General features: G+C 41.6%; 1 protein-coding gene across 1 annotated transcript in view; it reads left to right on the top strand.

Annotated features, from left to right (window-relative positions):
• The window catches only part of CDIN1 (CDAN1 interacting nuclease 1), a 367,051-nt gene that overhangs the window by 102,270 nt on the left and 242,172 nt on the right, over positions 1 to 22,609 (top strand). The window contains exon 6 of the mRNA XM_040412470.1: positions 121 to 193. Coding sequence (XP_040268404.1) covers positions 121 to 193 — 73 coding nt within the window. The remainder of the gene's footprint in view (positions 1 to 120; positions 194 to 22,609) is intronic.

Raw genomic sequence — 22,609 nt, 5'->3', positions numbered from 1 at the left:
GTTAAGCCATCCACCTCAGCATTTGCAGTTGCACTCATTATGTCTTTGTATTTTATCAGTCTGATGCAGCAGATACAGGGAGATCTTTTCTACATTATAATCGATGCATTCTCTCTACAGGTAGACTTTTCTCCAGCCTTGATCGCACGAACAATTTTGGAGCGATTTCTTCAAGACCAGGATGGAGTCATGCGTAAGTCTTCTTTCCTGGCAAATACATTTTCATTGTAATTTCTGTAATGGCGAGAGCATATTTCCCTCCTGACTCCTCAATGGCCCATTGCCAAGGATTGAACTTTTATTTTAATTGATTAAAAAGTTTGCAGTTGTATTGTTAACGTGTTTGACAGATTAGCTCTGTATTTCCAACCATCATTTATTGGTTGAAATACATTAAAATGGCCATTGGAATTTCTCAGCCGCTTTGACTTGAATGGAGCTGAGCACCAATATCAGACCTGGGCAAGAAGGTTGCTGTTTCTGTATAAGAGAGACACTTCATTTATCCTATACAATCACTATAAAATCCAGTCATTGGAAAGGATCGTCAGCGTTATTTAAAGGGAATGTGTCATCTAAAAATAACCTATTTGTTTAAGGCCTCATGCACACGACTGTTGTTTGCTTCCGCGTCCGTTCTGCCGATTTTAGTGTTTCAGGTGCGGACCCATTCATTTCTATGGAGCCGTTGAAAATGCGGATAGTGCACCGTTTGCCATCCGCGTCCGTGATCCGTGGTTCCAGTCCGTCAAAAAAATATAACCTGTCCTATTCTTGTCCGCGGAAAACGGTTTTGGGTTAGTTTATTTTGGTTATGTTATTTTTAATTTTCAGTGGTTTTTTTTTTAAATCCTAAAATCCTTCAATTTTAGTCTAATAATAATAATTGCCACTTCCTGTTCTGTACAAATCACTTTTCAGCAGTCATCTCAGTATTATCACAGGTAGGATTACAATCACAGATGTCACCCTGACATTCACAGTTAAAATATATATAATAGAAGATTGGCACTCTGTCACTGGAATCACTATGAGACATAACATTTATTAATAACACATTTGTTTTGAATTCAATTCACCTTCATATGATAGAGTTAAAATTGCCCAAAAAAATCCCAAAAAATGGAAGCTTCTATATCCACTGAAGGTATAAAAATATAAAAAAGATAAGAAAGAATAATAATATAGGCAATCTATAATGATGCAGTATCAGTACAGTCCTGATGCAATCATCCATGCATCAGATTAGTTGTCCTCAAGCCCCCGAATAAATGTCCAGTCTTTTATATTCTAAATGTCCTTTAGGAAGTAATCGGTTGTTATTTTCCAAATGTTCAGGTAAGTATAAATCATAGAATATATAGTATCAATAGGTTCCACTATTGGTCATCTTTCTATCATATAAATATGTCTTGTTATATGTCCAGGAACTTTCAATCAAATCTATAGATTAATCTAATTGAATACATAGGGACCTTTTAATCAAATCTCTTCGTGCCAAAGTTGCGATCTTTCATGTATGTTTTTTCTCCTCATACACAAGTGCTTCTTTTTCATGCACGTGGTTATAGACCCACTACTCACGGTTAGATGCTGAGGGATCGGTGCCGTGACGTTCGCAATCGGCGTACCACGTGGTGTATGTTTAGCAGGCTAGTCCGTCCCTTGTATTCAGCTGAAAGTTGCGGAGCGCTCCGTTCCACTTTAAATCATGTAGACTGACCTTCGCTGTGACATCGATTTGCGGGGGTCTCTAAGTACCAAACGCATTTCGGGACCCTCAACGGTTAAGTGGTTAAGCCTCCATATTGTTGAACGATGTTTTAAATACCCTAGGGCACATGTATCATTAGGGTAGTTCATAAGTCATGGACCGGAATTCAGTGGTTGTAACAAGCCATTACTAATTTTCTTTGTGTCAATCAATATCAATATCCACTATTATAATGTTGCAACCTCACTTATGTTGTAACGTTGTTGTTATCCAACAGGTACATTCAATGTGTCAGGCAGCCTCCAATAAACTTTAATCTAAGGTGCAAGTGAATTTTGAGTCAATGCGTTACTGATGCGGTATCAGTGCGATTCTACTGCTATTAATTATGCATCAAGTTTGTCATACCTTAATTTCACTTGCATTTACCAACTGTTCTCTTATAATTTAAGGGTGATGTGATTCCCCTTTCAAAAGATGTTTTGGCTTTGTTTATTGCAACATATTTCTGGAATACGGTATTTCCTTTTTTATATATATATATATATACAGTTGCAAGAAAAAGTATGTGAACCCTTTGGAATTATATGGATTTCTGCACAAATTGGTCATAAAATGTGATCTGATCTTCATCTAAGTCACAACAATAGACAATCACAGTCTGCTTAAACTAATAACACACAAAGAGTTAAATGTTACCATGTTTTTATTGAACACACCATGTAAACAGTCACAGTGCAGGTGGAAAAAGTATGTGAACCCTTGGATTTAATAACTGGTTGAACCTCCTTTCGCAGCAATAATTTCAACCAAACGTTTCCTGTAGTTGCAGATCAGACGTGCACAACGGTCAGGAGTAATTCTTGACCATTCCTCTTTACAGAACTGTTTCAGTTCAGCAATATTCTTGGGATGTCTGGTGTGAACCGCTTTCTTGAGGTTATGCCACAGCATCTCAATCGGGTTGAGGTCAGGACTCTGACTGGGCCACTCCAGAAGGTGTATTTTCTTCTGTTTATGCCATTCTCTTGTTGATTTACTTCTATGCTTTGGGTCGTTGTCCTGTTGCAACACCCATCTTCTGTTGAGCTTCAGCTGGTGGACAGATGGCCTTAAGTTCTCCTGCAAAATGTTTTGATAAACTTGGGAATTCATTTTTCCTTCGATGATAGCAATCCTTCCAGGCCCTGAAGCAGCAAAGCAGCCCCAAACCATGATGCCCCCACCACCATACTTCACAGTTGGGATGAGGTTTTGATGTTGGTGTGCTGTGCCTCATTTTCTCCACACATAATGTTGTGTGTTTCTTCCAAACAACTTAACTTTGGTTTCATCTGTCCACAGAATATTTTGCCAGTACTGCAGTGGAACATCCAGGTGCTCTTGTGCAAACTGTAAACGTGCAGCAATGTTTTTTTTTACAGCAGTGGCTTCCTCTGTGGTATCCTCCCATGAAATCCATTCTTGTTCAGTGTTTTACGTATCGTAGATTCACTAACAGGGATGTTAGCATATGCCAGAGACTTTTGTAAGTCTTTAGCTGACACTCTAGAATTCTTCTTCACCTCATTGAGCAGTCTGCGCTGTGCTCTTGCAGTCATCTTTACAGGACGGCCTCTCCTAGGGAGAGTAGCAGCAGTGCTGAACTTTCTCCATTTATAGACTATTTGTCTTACCGTGGACCGATGAACAGCAAGGCTTTTGGAGATACTTTTATAACCCTTTCCAGCTTTATGCAAGTCAAAAATTCTTAATCGTAGGTCTTCTGAGATCTCTTTTGTGCGAGGCATCATTCACATCAGGCAATGCTTCTTGTGAAAAGCAAACCCATAACTGATGTGTATTTTTTATAGGGCAGGGCAGCTGTAACCAACACCTCCAATCTCATCTCATTGATTGGTCTCCAGTTGGCTGACACCTCACTCCAATTAGCTCTTGGAGATGTCATTAGTCTAGGGGTTCACATACTTTTTCCACCTGCACTGTGAATGTTTACATGGTGTGTTCAATAAAAACATGGTAACATTTAATTCTTTGTGTGTTATTAGTTTAAGCAGACTGTGATTGTCTATTGTTGTGACTTACATGTATATGAAGATCAGATCACATTTTATGACCAATTTGTGCAGAAATCCATATCATTCCAAAGGGTTCACATACTTTTTCTTGCAACTGTACATAAAGGGATGCCAGCTGACATAGACATAACGCAATGAAGACAGATGGATGGGAGCCTCCCGTTAAGGGGGACCAGGATGACATAAGAGTACTCCCCTGGTCTCCCGTCGGGCGAAGGGCACCCACCCAATCGTTACAGAATTCCAAACAGCTCTAATTCCGCATTTAAAGAGGACCTTTCACCTGTATAAACTATGTGAACCGAGTATGCTGCCATATAGAGCGGCGCCCGGGGATCTCACTGCACTTACTATTATCCCCGGGCGCCGCTCCGTTCTCCCGTTATAGGCTCCGGTACCTTTGCTTTTTAAGTTATAGTAGGCGGGTCTTCCCTTGTCCTGTGGGCGTCTCCTTCTCCTAGGCTGCAGCGCTGGCCAATCGCAGCGCACAGCTCACAGCCTGGGAGAAAAAAACCTCCCAGGCTGTGAGCTGTGCGCTGCGATTGGCCAGCGCTGCAGCCTAGGAGAAGGAGACGCCCACAGGACAAGGGAAGACCCGCCTACTATAACTTAAAAAGCAAAGGTACCGGAGCCTATAACGGGAGAACGGAGCGGCGCCCGGGGATAATAGTAAGTGCAGTGAGATCCCCGGGTGCCGCTCTATATGGCAGCATACTCGGTTCACATAGTTTATACAGGTGAAAGGTCCTCTTTAAATCTTCAGGTAAGAGAGAATTCAATTCAAAAATTTGTCTTGATTCTAACCTTGACATTCTACACCACCGCTCCAATGTCTTTTACTCTTTCTAGGGCTGCAAATCTTATTCCAGATGGATCTTTATTGTTTATTTGTTTAAAATGATTAGACAATGAAAGTTTTTCGTATCCATTTCTTATATTGGCAGTGTTCTGAAATTCTCTTTTTGAGAGTCCTCTTAGTTCTTCCGAAATACTGTTTGTTGCATGGACACTGTATTATATAGATAACATTGGTGGAATCACATGTTAAGCATGCTTTTATTGTGTGCACATACAGTACAGACCAAAAGTTTGGACACACCTTCTCATTCAAAGAGTTTTCTTTATTTTCATGACTATGAAAATTGTAGATTCACACTGAAGGCATCAAAACTATGGCATCCACACATGTGGAATTATATACATAATAAACAAGTGTGAAACAATTGAAAATATGTCATATTCTAGGTTCTTCAAAGTAGCCACCTTTTGCTTTGATTACTGCTTTGCACACTCTTGGCATTCTCTTGATGAGCTTCAAGAGGTAGTCCCCTGAAATGGTTTTCACTTCACAGGTGTGCCCTGTCAGGTTTAATAAGTGGGATTCCTTGCCTTATAAATGGGGTTGGGACCATCAGTTGCATTGAGGAGAAGTCAGGTGGATACACAGCTGATAGTCCTACTGAATAGACTGTTCGAATTTGTATTATGGCAAGAAAAAAGCAGCTAAGTGAAGAAAAACGAGTGGCCATCATTACTTTAAGAAATGAAGGTCAGCCAGTCAGCCGAAAAATTGGGAAAACTTTGAAAGTAAGGGCTATTTGACCATGAAGGAGAGTGATGGGGTGCTGCGCCAGATGACCTGGCCTCCACAGTCACCGGACCTGAACCCAATCGAGATGGTTTGGGGTGAGCTGGATCGCAGAGTGAAGGCAAAAGGGCCAACAAGTGCTAAGGATCTCTGGAAACTCCTTCAAGACTGTTGGAAGACCATTTCAGGGGACTACCTCTTGAAGCTCATCAAGAGAATGCCAAGAGTGTGCAAAGCAGTAATCAAAGCAAAAGGTGGCTACTTTTAAGAACCTAGAATATGACATATTTTCAGTTGTTTCACACTTGTTTGTTATGTATATAATTCCACATGTGTTAATTCATAGTTTTGATGCCTTCATAGTCATGAAAATAAAGAAAACTCTTTGAATGAGAAGGTGTGTCCAAACTTTTGGTCTGTACTGTATGTATTAGTGGTTGACTTTAACCGTCGTAGTTTTTTTTAGGGAAGATCGTAGTCCTGCAGTTTGTGCATTTACTACATCTAAAAAAGCCTGTTAACCCAACCCATTTATGTACCGGGTTTTCCCCTTCCTTATTTTTCTTGATAGAGGGGGCTACTTTGAGGCCTAAATTCGAGGCTTTAGTAAAGGTTATTAATGGAACATCGGACATGAGGGGGCCTATAGTTTTGTCTGTCAGGATATAGTGCCAATGTTTTTTGATCCTTTGGATCTCCTTATACCGTGTGTTGAATGGTAGAATCATTTGTATTTTCTCCTCTGGTCCATTCGGACATCTAATCTAATCTTTAAAAAAATCCTCTCTATTCATATCTCTAACTTTAATTAGTGCATTATCTACTACCTTAGTTGGATATTTTTTTGTTAGAAACTGTTGTTTCATTTTTGCTGCTTCCTTTTCAAAGTCGTCTTCTTTTGTGCAGTTTCTCTTAATACATCTACATTGACCTAAAGGGATATTTAACAACCATTTTGGTTTATGTAAGATGTAGCTATTTTTACTGGGAGATTTCTGAAATGTGTTACACATTAGATGTCCATTTTCTATAGAAATCTGAAGGTCTAGAAATTCAATCACAGAGTCGCATATATTAGATGTAAATTGTGAATTTCTGGTGTTAGTGTTAATGTCTTTTAGGAAAGTTTGGAGTTCATCTACTCCCGTGAGTAGTGGGTCTCTACCCACGTGCATGAAAAAAGGAGCACTTGTGTATGAGGAGAAAAAACATACATGAAAGATCGCAACTTTGGCCCTAAGAGATTTGATTGAAAGGTCCCTTATGTATTCAATTAGATTAATCTATAGATTTGACTGAAAGTTCCTGGACAACAGGACATATAACAGGACATATTTATATGATAGAAAGAAACTTGGCTGCATTATAAAATTACCAATAGTGGAACCTATTAATACTATATATTCTATGATTTATACTTACCTGAACATTTGGAAAATAACAAAAAAACAAGAACAAAAAGTATATAACAATATTGCACTAACTGATTACTTCCTATAACTAAGGCTCCTTTCACATCACCGTTTCTCCTTTCCGTTCTCCGGCTCCGTTAAGGAGCAGGAGAACGGAAAGGATGGATTCTGCAGATAACTGAGACCTATCTGAGTGTAACGGAGCCTAAAGACCCCGTAGACTATAATGGGGTCCGTTCGGTGTCCGCTCAGAATATGATTTTTGAGCGGAGACAGCTAGGAAGCTCATATTCTGAGCTTCCTAGCTGTCTTAAATTTAGACCATTTTCTACCCTTAAAACAGGCGTAGAAAATGGGAAATGAGACGAGCCTACCGGCCTGTCCCCTTCCCCACACACTCCTCCTTTTGTAGACCAGGCCTGAGCGGGGAAAAGTCGCATATTGCGGCTCAAAGGACCTTTGCGCCGCAATCTATGCCAGAAATATGCCTAATTTTAGCGTATTTCTGTTTGCTGAATGACTCCCTCAGTTTTTGTGTTTTTTCTGAGCTGACCAGAACCCAGTCTCTCTATGCAAGCCTTTGAGACTTACATTGAGCATGTTATAGAACTGCATAGAAAAATGTACTTCTAAACCACAAGGCAGATGCTGTAGGACACAGGCAGTCATGTTACAAATCTCCTAGAAACAGGCAGTTGTGTTTTGCAAATAAATACACACGCAGAAGTAGTTTTGGTAATGACCGCAATAATTATCATGTTTCCACCATTACTACTATTCATTTGCATATACACTCCTCAACATTTAAACAGCAACACCAAGAAGCACAAGCTGTAAGGTTATGCAAATCAAGGAAGTAGCAGGTGTCACTAATATCTGCAGATGATCAAATTTTCAAGCACCTAGCTCCAATCTGTACAATGTGGGAGGAGCATAAAAGTCAAATTGAAAGCAAAGTTTTTTAGCCAATTGAAACTTAAAAAATCGGATCAAATGCTGTTCGACGGGCCAGTTATTGCCAATTATTGCAAATTAAGAGGGACAGAATCCTTGAACTGAGAGACCTTGGTTTATCACTCTAACCCTCTTGTATACTGAACTCCACAGATCACGTGACATGTAGGATGTCTCATGACTGTTGCCATGTTTAGACCAGTTATTAAAGAGGACCTCTCACCACTCCCTGTTTTACTAGCTTCATGCATTCCCCATGTAATAACAATTCTGGAACATCTATTCTTATGATTCTATGTTGTGCGTTTCTACTAGAAGTTATGAATGAATTGCTAGCAGTCTGCAGTAAGGGTACAGAGGGGAGGTAACCAGTTGGGGGGGTGTACCTGCACAGTCTGAAAATGGCAGCACTGATTGGATAGAGTTATACTGTGCAGGTACACACCCCCAACTGGTTACCACCCCTCTGTACCCTTACTGCAGACTTCTAGCAATTTATTCATAACTTCTAGTAGAAATAATAGGAATAGCACAACATGATAGCTACAGTGCTTAGTATCGCACCTCAGCCCATTCACATCAGTGTGGTTGAGCTGCGCCTAGGCCATGTGACCAATGAACATGTCGTCACTGGCCTAGTCTAAGCTGGAGAAGGCCATGGCACTACTGTGAGTGCTGCTGCCTTCTCAAACAGCTGATCGGTGGAGGTCTTGTGTCTCAGACCCCCACTGATCAGATACTGACAACCTATCCAGGGATAGATCATCAGTGTAAAACTCCTCAAAAACCGATGTTCTATCTTTTTTGTGGGGCTACGGAACGGACATACAGATGTGGACAGCACACACACAAGACTATTCCCTCAGATCAGGGGTTTCTCAATGCTCATAAGAAGTTATCCAACATCCACAGGACAAAGGACATGTATCTGATCAGTGGGGGTCCGACTGCTGGGACACCCACTGATCACAATAATTAGATGCCAGTTTCCGGAGTGGATAGATTAGCAACTAACTTTTCGACGTTCAAAGGTATATGAATTTCATAGAAGAGTATCTGCTGCTTATGATGGTGGCTTTATTGGTGTGCACTGTTTGATAGCACAGATACTGGCTGCTGCAGGGTTATGCGTACTTCCCTGTAGTGTAAAAGATGGCTGGACCATTGTGCAGATAAAACCCTTTTGTCTCTTGTATCACCACAGTTTCCTCATAGATTTTAGAGCCACTGTGCATTTTCATTTCATATAATAACTTTGTATTTGTAACTAGCAAATTTCTAAATCACTTCATTTAAAAAATGTGCCTGTATCAATATGAAAAAAGCCATGGCCACTAGGGGTCTCACTTCCATCTAAGTTTCAGTCCATTGCCTGTTGTTAGGCAAGATCAGAGACGCAGAAGATAGCCGAGAGGAAGTGGGGGCATGTCAGAGCTAGCTGAGATCCCGAGCCTGATAACAGAACTGCTTCTACACAGCTTCTGAACATCAAAGGAGCCTCCTGTGTGTCTGTGTGATCTCTCCCTTCTTATCTGTTCTGTGAGCTCCAGAGGTGAAAAGTAACATAGTGGGAAGTAAGGGAAAGGACGTCAAAGCAGTACAGTGCTGGCAGATTTCCATAGAAGGGATACACCTTTTGCTTCTGATTGAAATGCATCTAGCTGTGCAGCTCAAACAGGCATTAATATGGATGAAAAAAAAACATTAGGGAGGTTCAAACATAACTTTTTCACAGATTTCACAGATGTGATTGTACAAACAAGCACAGCACTTTTTTTTTTTTTTTTTAACTCGGATACGCTTTAAGCTCTTGTGATCCGGCCTCTCATTCCTCTTATGTGGGTTGCTGATTAGTCTGTGACAGTGTGCAGTACATATTGGCTCTATATAAAGATTTTTATTTTTTTGCCATTATTTTTTTCCATTTTTTTCCAACAGGTTGTGTCTCCTGCACTGCACATTGCAACCGTGCATGATCTCCCATCCATACAACACTGCATGGAGCTTCCCATGGCAATAACAACTGTTAGGTCTTGCTGCTTGTGGGATGACCCCTTTAAAAATGTTTTCCCATGTGATGAGTCTGATTGGTGTTGGGTCTGTCCGCTTGGGAGACCCTAGTCACAAGAGACTGGGTGCTATATAATCTGAGTGGAGCGGCAGCGACTCCATGTAAAGTCTGTGAGAATGACTTGCGTTGCTTGTGTTGTTAAGTCTCCACTCCATTCAGCATACATGTAGACACTACAAGCTGTTTTTCTACATTTATTGTATTTTCTACTATTTATATATATTCCAAGTATTTCTTTCTTGGAAGGAATCATCTATTTTCTCTGTAGTGGTAATATTTCCAGATACCATAGACCACCATGATAACGTGTAATTGTTTCCCCACAGAGGAGCATCCTCATATAACCCCACAATCCAGCCGTCACCAGAAATAATACCTCGTCACCATCAAACGCCTTTGTTCTGCTTGTGAATTCTTTGCTTGTGTTGTTCTGTTGTCCTTCCGCCCTGGAATCCTCCTCCCGCACAGTAACACCAGGCTCAGCGAGAGGGTAGGAGGAAATACTCTGCTGCTACTAATAATAATAAAAAAAATAGATAAAATGAGAAGAGATGAAAAGAGCAGCGCTTCAGGAGGAGGTTCAAACTTAAATTAATTTGCTACTGAAAAAATACATTTTGTTATTTTCTCCGTGTCAACTGCATGATTAAAACTGGCTGTTAAGTGAGCTCAGGGGATCTTCTCGTAAAAGATTTATGAGTAATGTTCAGTGCAATATTCAAAGTGAGCCATGAATATCAGGGTAATTGCTCTCTCTGCTGCTTCTTTTACTAGGCACGAGTTTGTCAACTGCGCCATAAATATTTGCCTAGTCTGGTGAAAAAAAGACAGTTCCATCGCCTGCATTTTTTATTACCTGGTGTTATGTTTACCTTTTGAGTCCCGCCTTTAGGCACATAGGTAATCTAACAATAAAGAAGAAAGGCAGCAAATAATTCTTTGTGGGTTTCATCCTTCCCGTTTTTTTTTCCTTTTTATAATTCCGTTCGCTTTTAGAGCTCCATTGTGCGCGCTATACCATGCATGCTTAAACCCAGCTCCCCTGCACAGTACATCAGTAGGATCACTGTGCTCAGCGCTTGGCTTTTTATAGGCGGATGAATTCTGCTTTCCTAACAAAGATTTTTATTTTTTTTTTGTATTTTTTTACAAATATATTTTGTACAAATATTTTCAAGGCAGCATCAGTGTTTCAATCCTGCAGAAATCCTATTGGAATAATGTAGCAGAGCTCAGCTTGTGGCACAGCTTGTCTTGGTGTCTATGGTTTTACACATGACTGCAGGTAAACCACCACCGTTGGTCCGCACAAAAAATACTGATGACGTCCGTCCGTGTGCATTCCGTATTTTGCGTAACGGAACACCTGGTCTGTAATAGAACAGTCATATCCTTGTCCATAATGCGGACAATAATAGGACGTGTTCTATTTTTTTGCGGAACGGACATATGGAAACGGAATGCACACTGAGTAACTTCCGTTTTTTTATTTTTGCGGACCCATTAAAATGAATGGTTCCGCATACGGTCCGCAAATAGAACGGAACAGACATGGAAAGAAAATATGTTTGCATGCATGAGCCCTAAGTGAGAAGATTACCATAGCACACAAACAGTGCAGCTTCCTGAACCATATAACAAATTGAGCTCTGCTACGTCTGCTGATTGTGTATATGCGTTTCCTATTTTTATTAAAAAGCAGAAAGTAAATTTATTGGAAGTGAACCCATCCGGCCATTCTCTGTGAAAGCACCCACATATTTTTAGGGTGGCTCCTAGTCCTTAAATCCTAGCACGTTTTGCCTTCTTTTTAAAGACCTGGAAATGTAACATTTTATACCCAGCATGCTGAAACGCGCCGACGCTTTGTGAGCAAATCACATGATGTCAGAACAGCACGGCTTTAGATTTAATCAAGAAAGAGATTAAAGTGAATGTGTCTCCACTCCCTCCCGCCCTCCCTCTCCACAAGTCTGCCGCAGCATAGCCATTTGTCAACGTCAGGCGGCCTGATTGCTTTGGACCTACTTCTATCCGACTCCCGTCAGCCAGCACAAGGGCAATGCAGGCAGATTAGCCTATACCATACCCAGTAAAGCAAAATTCATTGAGTGGGGTAATTGTAAAGTTAATAGGCTGACCGTAAATGTGACGTCTATTAATATATTTCCTTTTCTATTGAATAGCACTCTCTTTTATTTTTGTGTGTATTTTTCCCCCTGAGCTTCCTCCAGATCTCATAGAAGAGCATCAATCTTCTTTACACGTAATATCATTTCCCTGAAGTTATATGTGTTCTTTCAGGTGATAACTGAACAGGTTTCCTTGTTCCGATCCTGATATCTGTCCATCAGGGAGAGCAGACCCCTGCATTGATCATGGATTTATCTGTCAATGAGTGCTGGCGAGGAGTGGACAGCCAGTAAAAGCAGTAAAAGTCTCTTTCTAGAGCTGTCTGCTATCTGCATTTCTTGCGGATGGTACACTGACCCATTCACGGGGGCGTTGCTAGGTCAAAACTTTCGGGGCCTGGGCCCCTGATGTTTTGTCCCAGGCCCCAAATGTCCCGCCTGCCTGATAGATACAACTGTATTGCCATTCTCAGGACGGCAATACAATTGAATCTAATGCCCTGCAAGAGCTGAAGGACCTGTGATAACATCACAGGTCATGTGATCAGTTCTGAATGCAGTAGCTGAAAAGGACCTGCGATGATGTCACCGTCATGTGACTAGTGCAGGAGAGGATGGCTCAGCAGTGAAGAGAAGTCCTGGGAAGAGGCTGAGGTGAGGTCTGCTACACGAGGAGAGGTAAGTGAAGGGGTAGATTACTTAGTGTTAGAGGCAGAGCAATGTTGGGAATTGCAGTTATTTAACTGGGACTGTATTTTAGGGCTGAAGGGAGGGAAGTTATTTACATGGGACAGTGGGGTGGAGTGATGTTATTTACATGGGACTGAAAGTTGAGGGAGTGATGTTATTTACAAGGGAATGCATGAGGTGGCTGGGGCAGAGTAATGTTATTTACATAGGACTATATGTTAAAGGCGGCTGTGGGAAGGAGTTATATTATTTACATGGGACTGAATGTTGAGGGGTAATGTAATTTACATGGGACTGCATGTTGGAGGTGGCTGAGAAGGGGGTGATGTTATTTACATGGGACTGTATGTTGAAGGTGACTGGGGAGGAAGTGATGTTATTTACATGGGACTGAATATTGAGGGGGTGATGTTATTTACATGGGACTGTATGTTGAAGGTGGCTGGGGAGGGGGTTATGTTCTTTACATGAGACTGTATGTTGAAGGCGGCTGGGGAGGGGGTAATGTTATTTACGTGGGGCTGTATATTGAGGGAGGCAGGAGAGATGGTGTGATGTTATTTACATGGGACTGTATTTTAGAGGGGGCTGTAGATAGAAAGGGATGTTATTTACACGGGACTGTATATTGGAGGGGGCTGGAAAGATGGTGTGATGGTATTTACATGGCACTCTATGGTGGAGAAGGGAAATAATTTTATTTACATGGGACTGTATGGTGGAGGGGCTGAGGAATTATAATTTTTGAGCACAGTAAACGGAGGAATATAACTACAGGGGGCACTGCAGGGGGCATTATAAATACTGGGAGGGCTTCAGGGCGAGCATTATAACAGTAGGGGGCGATATAAATACTGGGGCACTTCAGGGTGAGCATTATAACATTAGGGGGCATTATAAATACTGTGGGCACTGTGGGGGCATTTTAAATCCAGGAGACATTAGACATTCTTATTACTACTGGGGGCTCTATAGGAGGGACTTATAGATCCGCATTATTTCTACTAAGAGCACTGTGGGGGTCTTATTACTACTGAGGGGTCAGTAAATAGCTTTATTACCCCTGGGAGAACAATAGGGGGTCTTATTTCTACTAGGGGCTCTGTAAGGGCATTAATACTAATGGAAGAGAATTACTATTAGTGGGACTATTAGGAGCACTGTTACTAATGGGGGCACTCATTTTTCTTTAGGATAGTATTTGGGGGTACAGAAAAATGAGGAAGCTAAGATGTCTGTGTATCACACTCTGTAGAGACGAGGCGCGGCTGAGAGAAATTGTCCGGATGGAATGGAGAAGATGATGACAGAGAAGATCTACATCAGAGGAGATGTCACCTGGGAGGACCTGGATGTTAGCGGTACATGCTGCTGTATAGCTATAGCGAGCTTAGGGGTCAGTTGGTCGACCTAGAGAATCGGGCCATATGCATTGGGGCTTGGGCCCCGGATCTTTTGAGACCCTAGCAACGCCCCTGCCCATTCATTTCTATGGGACGATCCACGGCCACGTGTGGCCGCTCCACAAATTATAGATCACGCCTTATTCTGGTCTGTATTGCAGATAAGAATAGTCCTTTCTATAGACAGGAGTGAGAAAAATACGGAATGCGTACGGAAGATGTCTTTATTTTGCTAATCCGTTTTTTGCAGACTGAAATATAACACAGCAGTGTGCATGAGGCCTAACGCCCATCTCTGTGGAGAGAAGATGGTCCAGTCGTTCTGCAGTTTACATGCAGCAGATATTACTGCACATGGATATTTTCAGCGGCATCATAACAGCATGTGTAAATCCAATTTCACACTTTATTGCCACATTAGATTGGTTTGCTCACCTTAAAAGGGTTGTCTCATCACAGACAATGGGGACATATCGCTAGGATATGCCCCCATTGTCCATTAGGTGCGGGTCCCACCGCAGTGGACGTGCATGCGCGGTGCGCTCCCATTCACTTCTATGGAGAGAGCACTTGGTGGTGGTCAGACCGGAGTCCTCCAGCTACCACTTTGCTCTGTTCTCAGTATAGGTGCAGGCGGTGGGACACGCACCTATCAAACAATGGGGGTATATCCTAGCGCTATGCCCCCATTGTCTCCGATGAGAAAACCCCTTTAAATAGCCTGCAGTCCCAACAAACATCAAGTCTTTAAAGAGGTTATGGCATAATTGATGTTAAAAATGATAATCAAACATTATATACTACATGACGACCTCTTTTTAACAAAGCTAGAACCAGCCCTGTACCTCACGTGGATCCAAAGATCTCCACGTTCATTGCTCCAGTTGTCCGCTAGATTTATTTCAGGCTGGCAGCTCAGTGGTAGTGTCCTTTCTCATAGGGCGTGTCCTTTCTGCTGAAGTTCTCTTCATGTAACAGCCACAGCTTCTAACAGAAGATTTGATTGGTTGCAGTTGAAGATATAAACTGAGCATGTGCGACCACCTCAGTGAGGTGGACAAGAAATAAGCAAAATAACAATCAGATGGCGCTATATAAATACATTTTATTAAATTGCTCAGTGGCTATACTAAATTTTTTATTACAAAAGAATTCCGATCCAGGTGCTGGTTTGAAAAATTTTGAATATTTTTCGTGCCACAAACTCTTTAGAGTTGTCTGAATCAAGCAAAAAACTTTTTTTTTATATACCATATCAAGGTATTCTGAGCTTAGAGAGGAGGGAGCTACTCATTCAGGACCTCCTTCAGGCACAAAAGAGAGTGTCTCTCTCCATGGAGGAGCAAGACAGTCCATTGTGTTAAAAGTTCAATTATGTAATGCTTCATTTGTCCTGTAGAGGTGCTGCAGAGAAAATGAAAACTTGCTGATATATATTGCCTGCCTGATACCTGGGGGTCCCAGGATCATGACCTTTTCCAACTAGCTTACGGTGGCCAACTGTCTGTAAATTCCTGGACAATCCAGAAAAATAGGGGATTTTTTTTCCAATGTCCATGAAACAAACATAGATGTCTCCATGATTTTTAAGGCTGTTGGTACTTAAAGAACCGGTCGCCACTCCTGTCTTGTCTGTTACAGTAAATAATTGTGTTCCACTTGAAGTAACAATTTTCTAGCAACTATTCTTAGGACTCTATGTTGTGTCTTTCATCTATTATTCCTACTAGAAATGTAGAAATAAATGTAGACGTGTGCCTGCACAGTCCTACAGTGTCCAGTCAGACTGCAGGCGCACACCCCCAGCACCCAGGTGTACATTTATTCATACACTTCTAGCAGGAATAATAGCAGACCTGCAGAATATGGTGCATTCACACGACCGTACGTATTTTGCGATCCGCAAAAAATGCGGATAACGTCCGTGTTGCACACGTTTTTTGCAGACCCATTGTAACAATGCCTATTCTTGTCCGCGGAACGGACATACGGATGCGGACAGCAAGCATTGTGCTGTGCTCATTTTTTTAGCAGCACCATTGAAATGAATGGGTCATCCTCCAATCTGCAAAAAATGCGGCAGCATTAACTTATAGCAGGGATGCCCAACCTGCGGCCCTCCAGCTGTTGTAAAACTACAACTCCCACCATGCCCTGCTGTAGGCTGTCCGGGCATGCTGGGGGCTGTAGTTTTGCAATAGCTGGAGGGCCAAAGGTGGGGCATGCCTGATAGGATAGCTGCTGTACCTCTGGTGGCATTGCTTAGAGCTCATTCACATCCCTTCTTCCAAGTATTGCCCATGTTATTTCAAAATGTGCCCCGTGCCAGTGAATGGTGTAAAATAAAGAATCGTCCAATACTGATGTGTTCTCAGCCTCTCGTCTCTGTCCTCCTCCTGGTGTTTGTATACAGCTGTATCCTAAAGGTATACAGCACCCAGTGTCTGTCCTCAGCAGTATACAGCACAAGACTGCTGAGGCCAGTGATTGGCTGCAGCGTTGCATACAAAGACTGGTAGACGGACCGGAGCTATGGCGCTAATAATGGCGGGGGACATACAGATGGGCTGTGCTGGCATGGGGCATGAGTGGGTTCTATTGTAATAATCAGCAGCTGGAAATGAGTTCATATCTATACACTGCGCTATAGACCTGTAGTAATTCTGAGCGTTACCATTCACAGTCTATAGGATTAGCAGCGCTGTATTGTCAGCCACACCGCTCCGGCCTCAGATTGGAAGGGCCCCATAATATCCTTTCACATTCTCACCATTTCAATAATTTCTATTTCAATTTCTGCACAGATTCCTAATAATAATTAAACACAATGCAATTAAAATGATGAATGTCTTTCCTTTCAGTGCTTGCTCAGCAATGTGTGGACCGTATCTGTCCCAATTATATAGCTGCTAAAAGCAGAAGTGGCAGTGGAGGCTGGGTTTCCAGGCGTTTTGTTTCAGCACCCAGCCTTCCGAGTTCTCTCCCCAGAGATGACATTTGCTGCTTACTTTACACTTTGGTCCTTTTTAGGTTGATGAGCTCTCATGTGCGCCTGTAGTTTGTTATACTGTAATTAATGCCTTGTAAGAACGAAGCGGGTCTGTGTGTATATAGATGGATACAGATATATTATATATATATGTGTGTGTGTGTGTTACGTGTATATATATATATGTTTTATATTATTTTATATATATATATTATATATCATACATGTATTTCTTTGGCATGACCTCTTGTATACGAATGCGTAAACACATGAATAATTACATGCCATTACTACAATGGTCAATTAATGGATGAAAGTGATTACGCCCCTCATTGGAAGTGACATGTATTGAACATGTTCTAAAGGGTTACAGATCAATACCAGGAATTATTGAACATATGGTTTTACATTTTAATTTGTAGAGCTCCTTTGTAGTTCAGTTAAATATCTCCAAATCTCCCTGCTAATCTCTGTATAAATGTAGAGTTACATATTTAGACTTTTGCCACCACTAGGGGGCGCATGCTTAACATAGATTGATTACTGACTTCAGTGAGCTCCCCCTAGTGTTGGCTTTGAGGAGCGTTTTTTTTTTTTATTATTATGTAGAAGTCCAGTGTCTTCTTTTGACTACTGTTCTGTAGACCCCAAGAACACGGTCAATAGTGACCCTTTCTATCCCTTTATTAGTTCAGCCTGCCTTAATAACGATTGTATAATGCATCTAACCCCTTTAAGGCTGGCACAACTCAGCCCTGATTAATATTTTATCCGGACAGAGTAAATAAAATAAAGAAAAGCTTGTAGACTGTGAGTGTAGGCAATTACTGGATCAATACCCAATTAAAGATGTTTTATTCTGAATAGAGGCGAGGAATCAGACTTGTGTACACATCCAGCGTGTTGTAGCAGCCATATGCATCCGTAATTCCCTGCCGTGCAGTATAGTGCCACGAGTGCTCTGCTGAGGGGCTTACATGCAAGTTAAAGGGCTGTCACCCCTGTTTAAGTTGCATGTAGCACCTCCCCCATTCATTTACTAGGATTGTACTGTCTACCAGTCAACATTCAGATAGCTTGGTCACCTATATAGAAACTACAAAAATAAATGGTCTCCTCAACAAGAAGATGGCTGTGCTAGGTTCCTGTAGTTTATATGTAAGCCGTGGAGATCTGTCTCATGTGTGGAAGAGATCAGGAGCCCATAGACTCCAACAACATGAGTCTGATCAGGATCAATTCCAAATGATAAGGTCATTTCCAATGAGATTATTTCTAATCATTGTGCATATCTATCACTGCCGGGAACATGTAGAAGTAGTACTAGGATGGTGGAGCAGAACATCGGACTGGAATCATCAGTGTGTGGTCTGGTCCCAGCAATCCTTACAGCTGGATAAGATCAATATTCTTCTAGAAAGGCACGATCCAATGGCCTGTTGAGAATTTGGACTATGGTATAGAGACTTTAGGGGAGATTTATCAAGTTGAGTGCTTTCTGTACCTGCCTTGATATTCCCTGCGCTCCTGGAGGATGCGCCTAATTTATGACGAGGAGCACGCCAGCATCCTCCTGCAGTCCGTACGCCTAACCAGAAATGTTGTAGATTTCTGGCTTCATTTACTCCAAAAAACTGGTGTAAATAAAAATAAATTTGTCGCAGCGGCTGGCCATGCCCTTCTCCCACACTTACCATGCCCCTATTTAGAAAAGTGGTGAGATCGGCGAAAAAGAGGAGATGAGCACATTTTTTTTCAAAAAATTGTCCTGTGTGACTTTTTAACGTCACTTTTCAGGTTCACAGGGAATGATGACTCTCCCCCATAATCTTTGGTCCTGCGAAATGAAAGGGGCACAGTGTTAAAGGGGTTGTCCAGTTTAGAAAACCCAATTTCATATACCCTATTAGGGATTTCTGAGTTAGCAAATGGCGGTCCTCAATTCACAGTCCTGATTTTGTCCGGAATTCTCTCAGCCTGGAGGACTTGTCCTTTCCTGCATTACTCAAATGTCACATTTACATTGATATTGAATTCCGAATGTGCAATGCCTCATTTTTCCTGTGGTGGCGCTGTGGAGGAATAAAGCCTTTAAACAGTTGTCTCAACAGAAAAGTTAAAAAGTTATGTATCTCAGAATATGGTGACCAAAAGCAAATTTTTTAAATAATTTTTTATTTTATAAAACTTAACAAAAGCCATAAAAATGTTATCACTATAATAGAAATGTCCCACAGAATAAATTTCACATTCTTACCACACAGTAAATGCTGTAAAAACAACCCCCCCCCAAAAAAAAAATCCTTTTTCTAATCCACCCCACGAAAAAAACAAAAACTTTTTCAATACATTATATGACTGTTTGAAATAAACCACTCTTCCTGCAAAAAACAAGCCTTCGTAAGGCTATGTTAATGGGGAAAAAAAACATATGCGGTAAAGAATAAAGGAAGATATTACTACCACTACTAGGGAGGGGGTGATGTAAAAGTTTTTTTCTGGTTTCATATAAATTAAAGCTATTCTTTGTGCAATGAAGAATTATTCAACCTGTTATATGGTTTTATATCAGTTTGTCAACACGGAGAACCTGGAAACAATAAAATTGAGAGGCTGGAAAGCTGTCCAAATCCAAAACATATACCGTAAATAATATTCTGAATTCTTGATGTTAAAAATGTGTCCACCGCCCACAGTGCCATATTTTATTAGATTGCTTTCTATAATTAATCGCTTCTTGCGCAGGATCCATGTTTGAATTCTGCCATGCCATTTCCTCACTCCATTCAAGCTGGTATCGAGATTTAGCCCACTAGTCCCTCCCCTGGCACCATCCATCACTCTGTCACTTATCGGCAGGGTGGGTCGGAATAGAACTCTTGTGACTCCACCAGGATGTGCACTGGAACCACTTCATATCTGCTAAATGCCTCTTTATTTTATTTTTTGAGTAATGAGTCAGGAGCAGTTCATTAGCTTCTGGGGACAAAAAGACAAGTGCGGCGAGGAGCAGGGCGGCCCCTAATTTGACAAGTAACACTAATTTTTCTGCTCTGTGCTCGGCTGCAGTGTTGTTCTTTGGATTAGGTATAATACTAAAATGTAAGTTTATTCTCTAAATCTGGTGTCTTCCGAGTGATTCCAAATTCATGAATTCAATAATAGGCGGTACACAATGGTTGTCAGTTCTGCTGCCATAAATCTGAGCAGGTTAGTGTCTGTGTTAAAGGGGTTCTCTAGGAAAGATTTATAATGGCCGCCAGCAACCAGTCCTAGTATGTGAGTTTTACTGGTTGCCACCACTTGCAGACCTGACTACACATTGCACTGCTCTACAGTGATGCAATCCTGCCTATGATATGCCATCATGGCTGAGCAGCCTGACAGGAGAACTCACCAATATGTAGTATATGTTAGTGCCATAGTGTAATGTGTAGAAAGATAGCTCTGCAAGTGGAGGCAACCAGCCCTGCTCCCATTCTAGGACAGGTTGCTGGCAGCCATTTTAAAAATTCCCGGAGAACCCCTTTAAAAGGGGTTTCCATAACTTATTATATATAACTTGTCCTTAGGATAGGTCATCAGGATGAGATTGGTGGGTATCTCGTCCTCGGCATTCCTAACAATCAGCCCTTTTTTACCAGCTACAGCATTGGAACCATTGAAAAGAACCAGACAGCTCCACACACTGTGTACTTGAAAGTTACCAAACGCGTCCACTATACAGTTCACCGATACAGTGGTCAATACTGCGACAAAATAGATCAGACTGATCTACAGTATCAGACAGAACCCACAGTAGATTGTTAATGGACACCTGTCTTCAAGGGTAAGTCCTCATGCACACGACTGTGTCCATATTTAGTTTTTTTTACCTCCCCATCCTTAATAGAAATGACTGTTCTTATCCACAATTTAGAGAAGAATTGGACATGTTCTATCTTTTTTGCGGTACAGACACATGGATGCGTCAATGGATCTCTGTGCAATCCACAAAAAACACGGATCGGACACTGATCGTGTGCATGAGGCCTAAAACTGCGATATTACCAGTGAAATCATGTGACAGAAACTGCAGTACCAGGCTCAGCCTGTGGAGAATTATAGCGCTGTTTCTGGAAAGAAAGCCAACCTTTTTTCTAGTCCTGCACAACCCCTTCAATTAGCATGGATTTCAGAGGAAATCTGTTAAAGTGAACTTGTTTCCAGAGTGTAAGTAGAAGATAGCGTATCTGCTGAAAGAATAAACTTTAGAATCCATGCACGTAATGTCATAACTGGATTCAACTGTTGATGCTGCTGAGCCCCCATGCCAGCTACTGTTATCCTTTATTAATTGTAGTTATTGTAATTAACTGTAATTCATTTGTACTAAGGTATTGATATCCTGTCCTCAAGATCGGTTATCAATGTCTGATCAGTGGGGGTCTGACTCCTTGCACCCCCACCTGTAACCTGTTGGAAGAGGTCATGGCACTCAGGTGAGTGCTGCATCCTTTTCCTTGGCTTTTGATATCCTGTACATTGGTCACGTGGCCTTTGTGCTGTTCAGTCAGTGCATCCCAATGCGCAGGTGCATGCTGCCATGGCTAGAAACACAAAGAAAAAATAACAATGCAATAGCACACTGCAAACAAAATAAAGTACAATAATGCCATAGTTATAGAAAATATTTTGGTGCTGATGCTACACTTATTTTTATAAATGTGAGATTCTTGGCAAATACATTTTGTACAAAATTGTTTGGACCCGTCTGCCGGCGTCAAGTCGATCTCTATAAGACAGGAACCTAACACTAAAGACTACCTGCAATATGGCACTATAACAGGTAGTATTTAGTGTTAGGTTCCCGTCTTATAGAGATCGCCTTGACGCCGGCAGACAGGTACAAAATGTATTGGCCAAGAATCTCCAATTTATAAAAATAAGCGTAGCATTAGTAACAGAATATTTTCTATAACTATGGCATTATTGTACTTTGTGTTTGCAGAGTGCTGTTGCAGTGTGTGTTTTTATCATTGTGCTGTTCAGGCTCATTCAAGTGAGCAAGTACAGGTGCTGTACAATGTCTGGGCGCTGTGGCCTCTTCAAACAGTTGATTGGTGGGGGTGCCAGGAGTTATCTGATATTGAAGACCTATCCTGAGGATAGGTCATCAATATTTAATAACCAGAAAACACCTTTAAAGGATTTTGTCACATTGGGGGCATGTTGCTAGGATACGCCCCCAATGTCCCACCCCTTGGACCTGTACCTATGCGTGGTGTGCCCTCCTTCACTTTGCGCTCTCCATCTTAGAGATGGGTGCGGAGGAGGCCTCATGATGTAATTGCGACCTCCTGAGCAGGGAAGCAGCAATTTAAGCCACAGACCAGAAGAGGCCAGTGGCCTGCATCACAGGTGGCAGCGGCGGCAGCAAACAGGAGTCAGGTGAGTGGTTTTTTTTTTTTTTTAAATTATATATGTGGGCACTAAAACAGGCCAGAGCACTGGGGGGCATTATAATTAGGGATGAGCGAATCTACTTCGGATTAAAAATCCAAATTCGATTCGCATAAAACTTCGTTAGAATACTGTA

Source organism: Bufo bufo, chromosome 11 (assembly GCF_905171765.1).
Source record: "Bufo bufo chromosome 11, aBufBuf1.1, whole genome shotgun sequence".
In the NCBI taxonomy this organism is placed as follows: Eukaryota; Metazoa; Chordata; class Amphibia; order Anura; family Bufonidae; genus Bufo; species Bufo bufo.
This window is presented reverse-complemented; position numbering and strand designations above follow the sequence as displayed.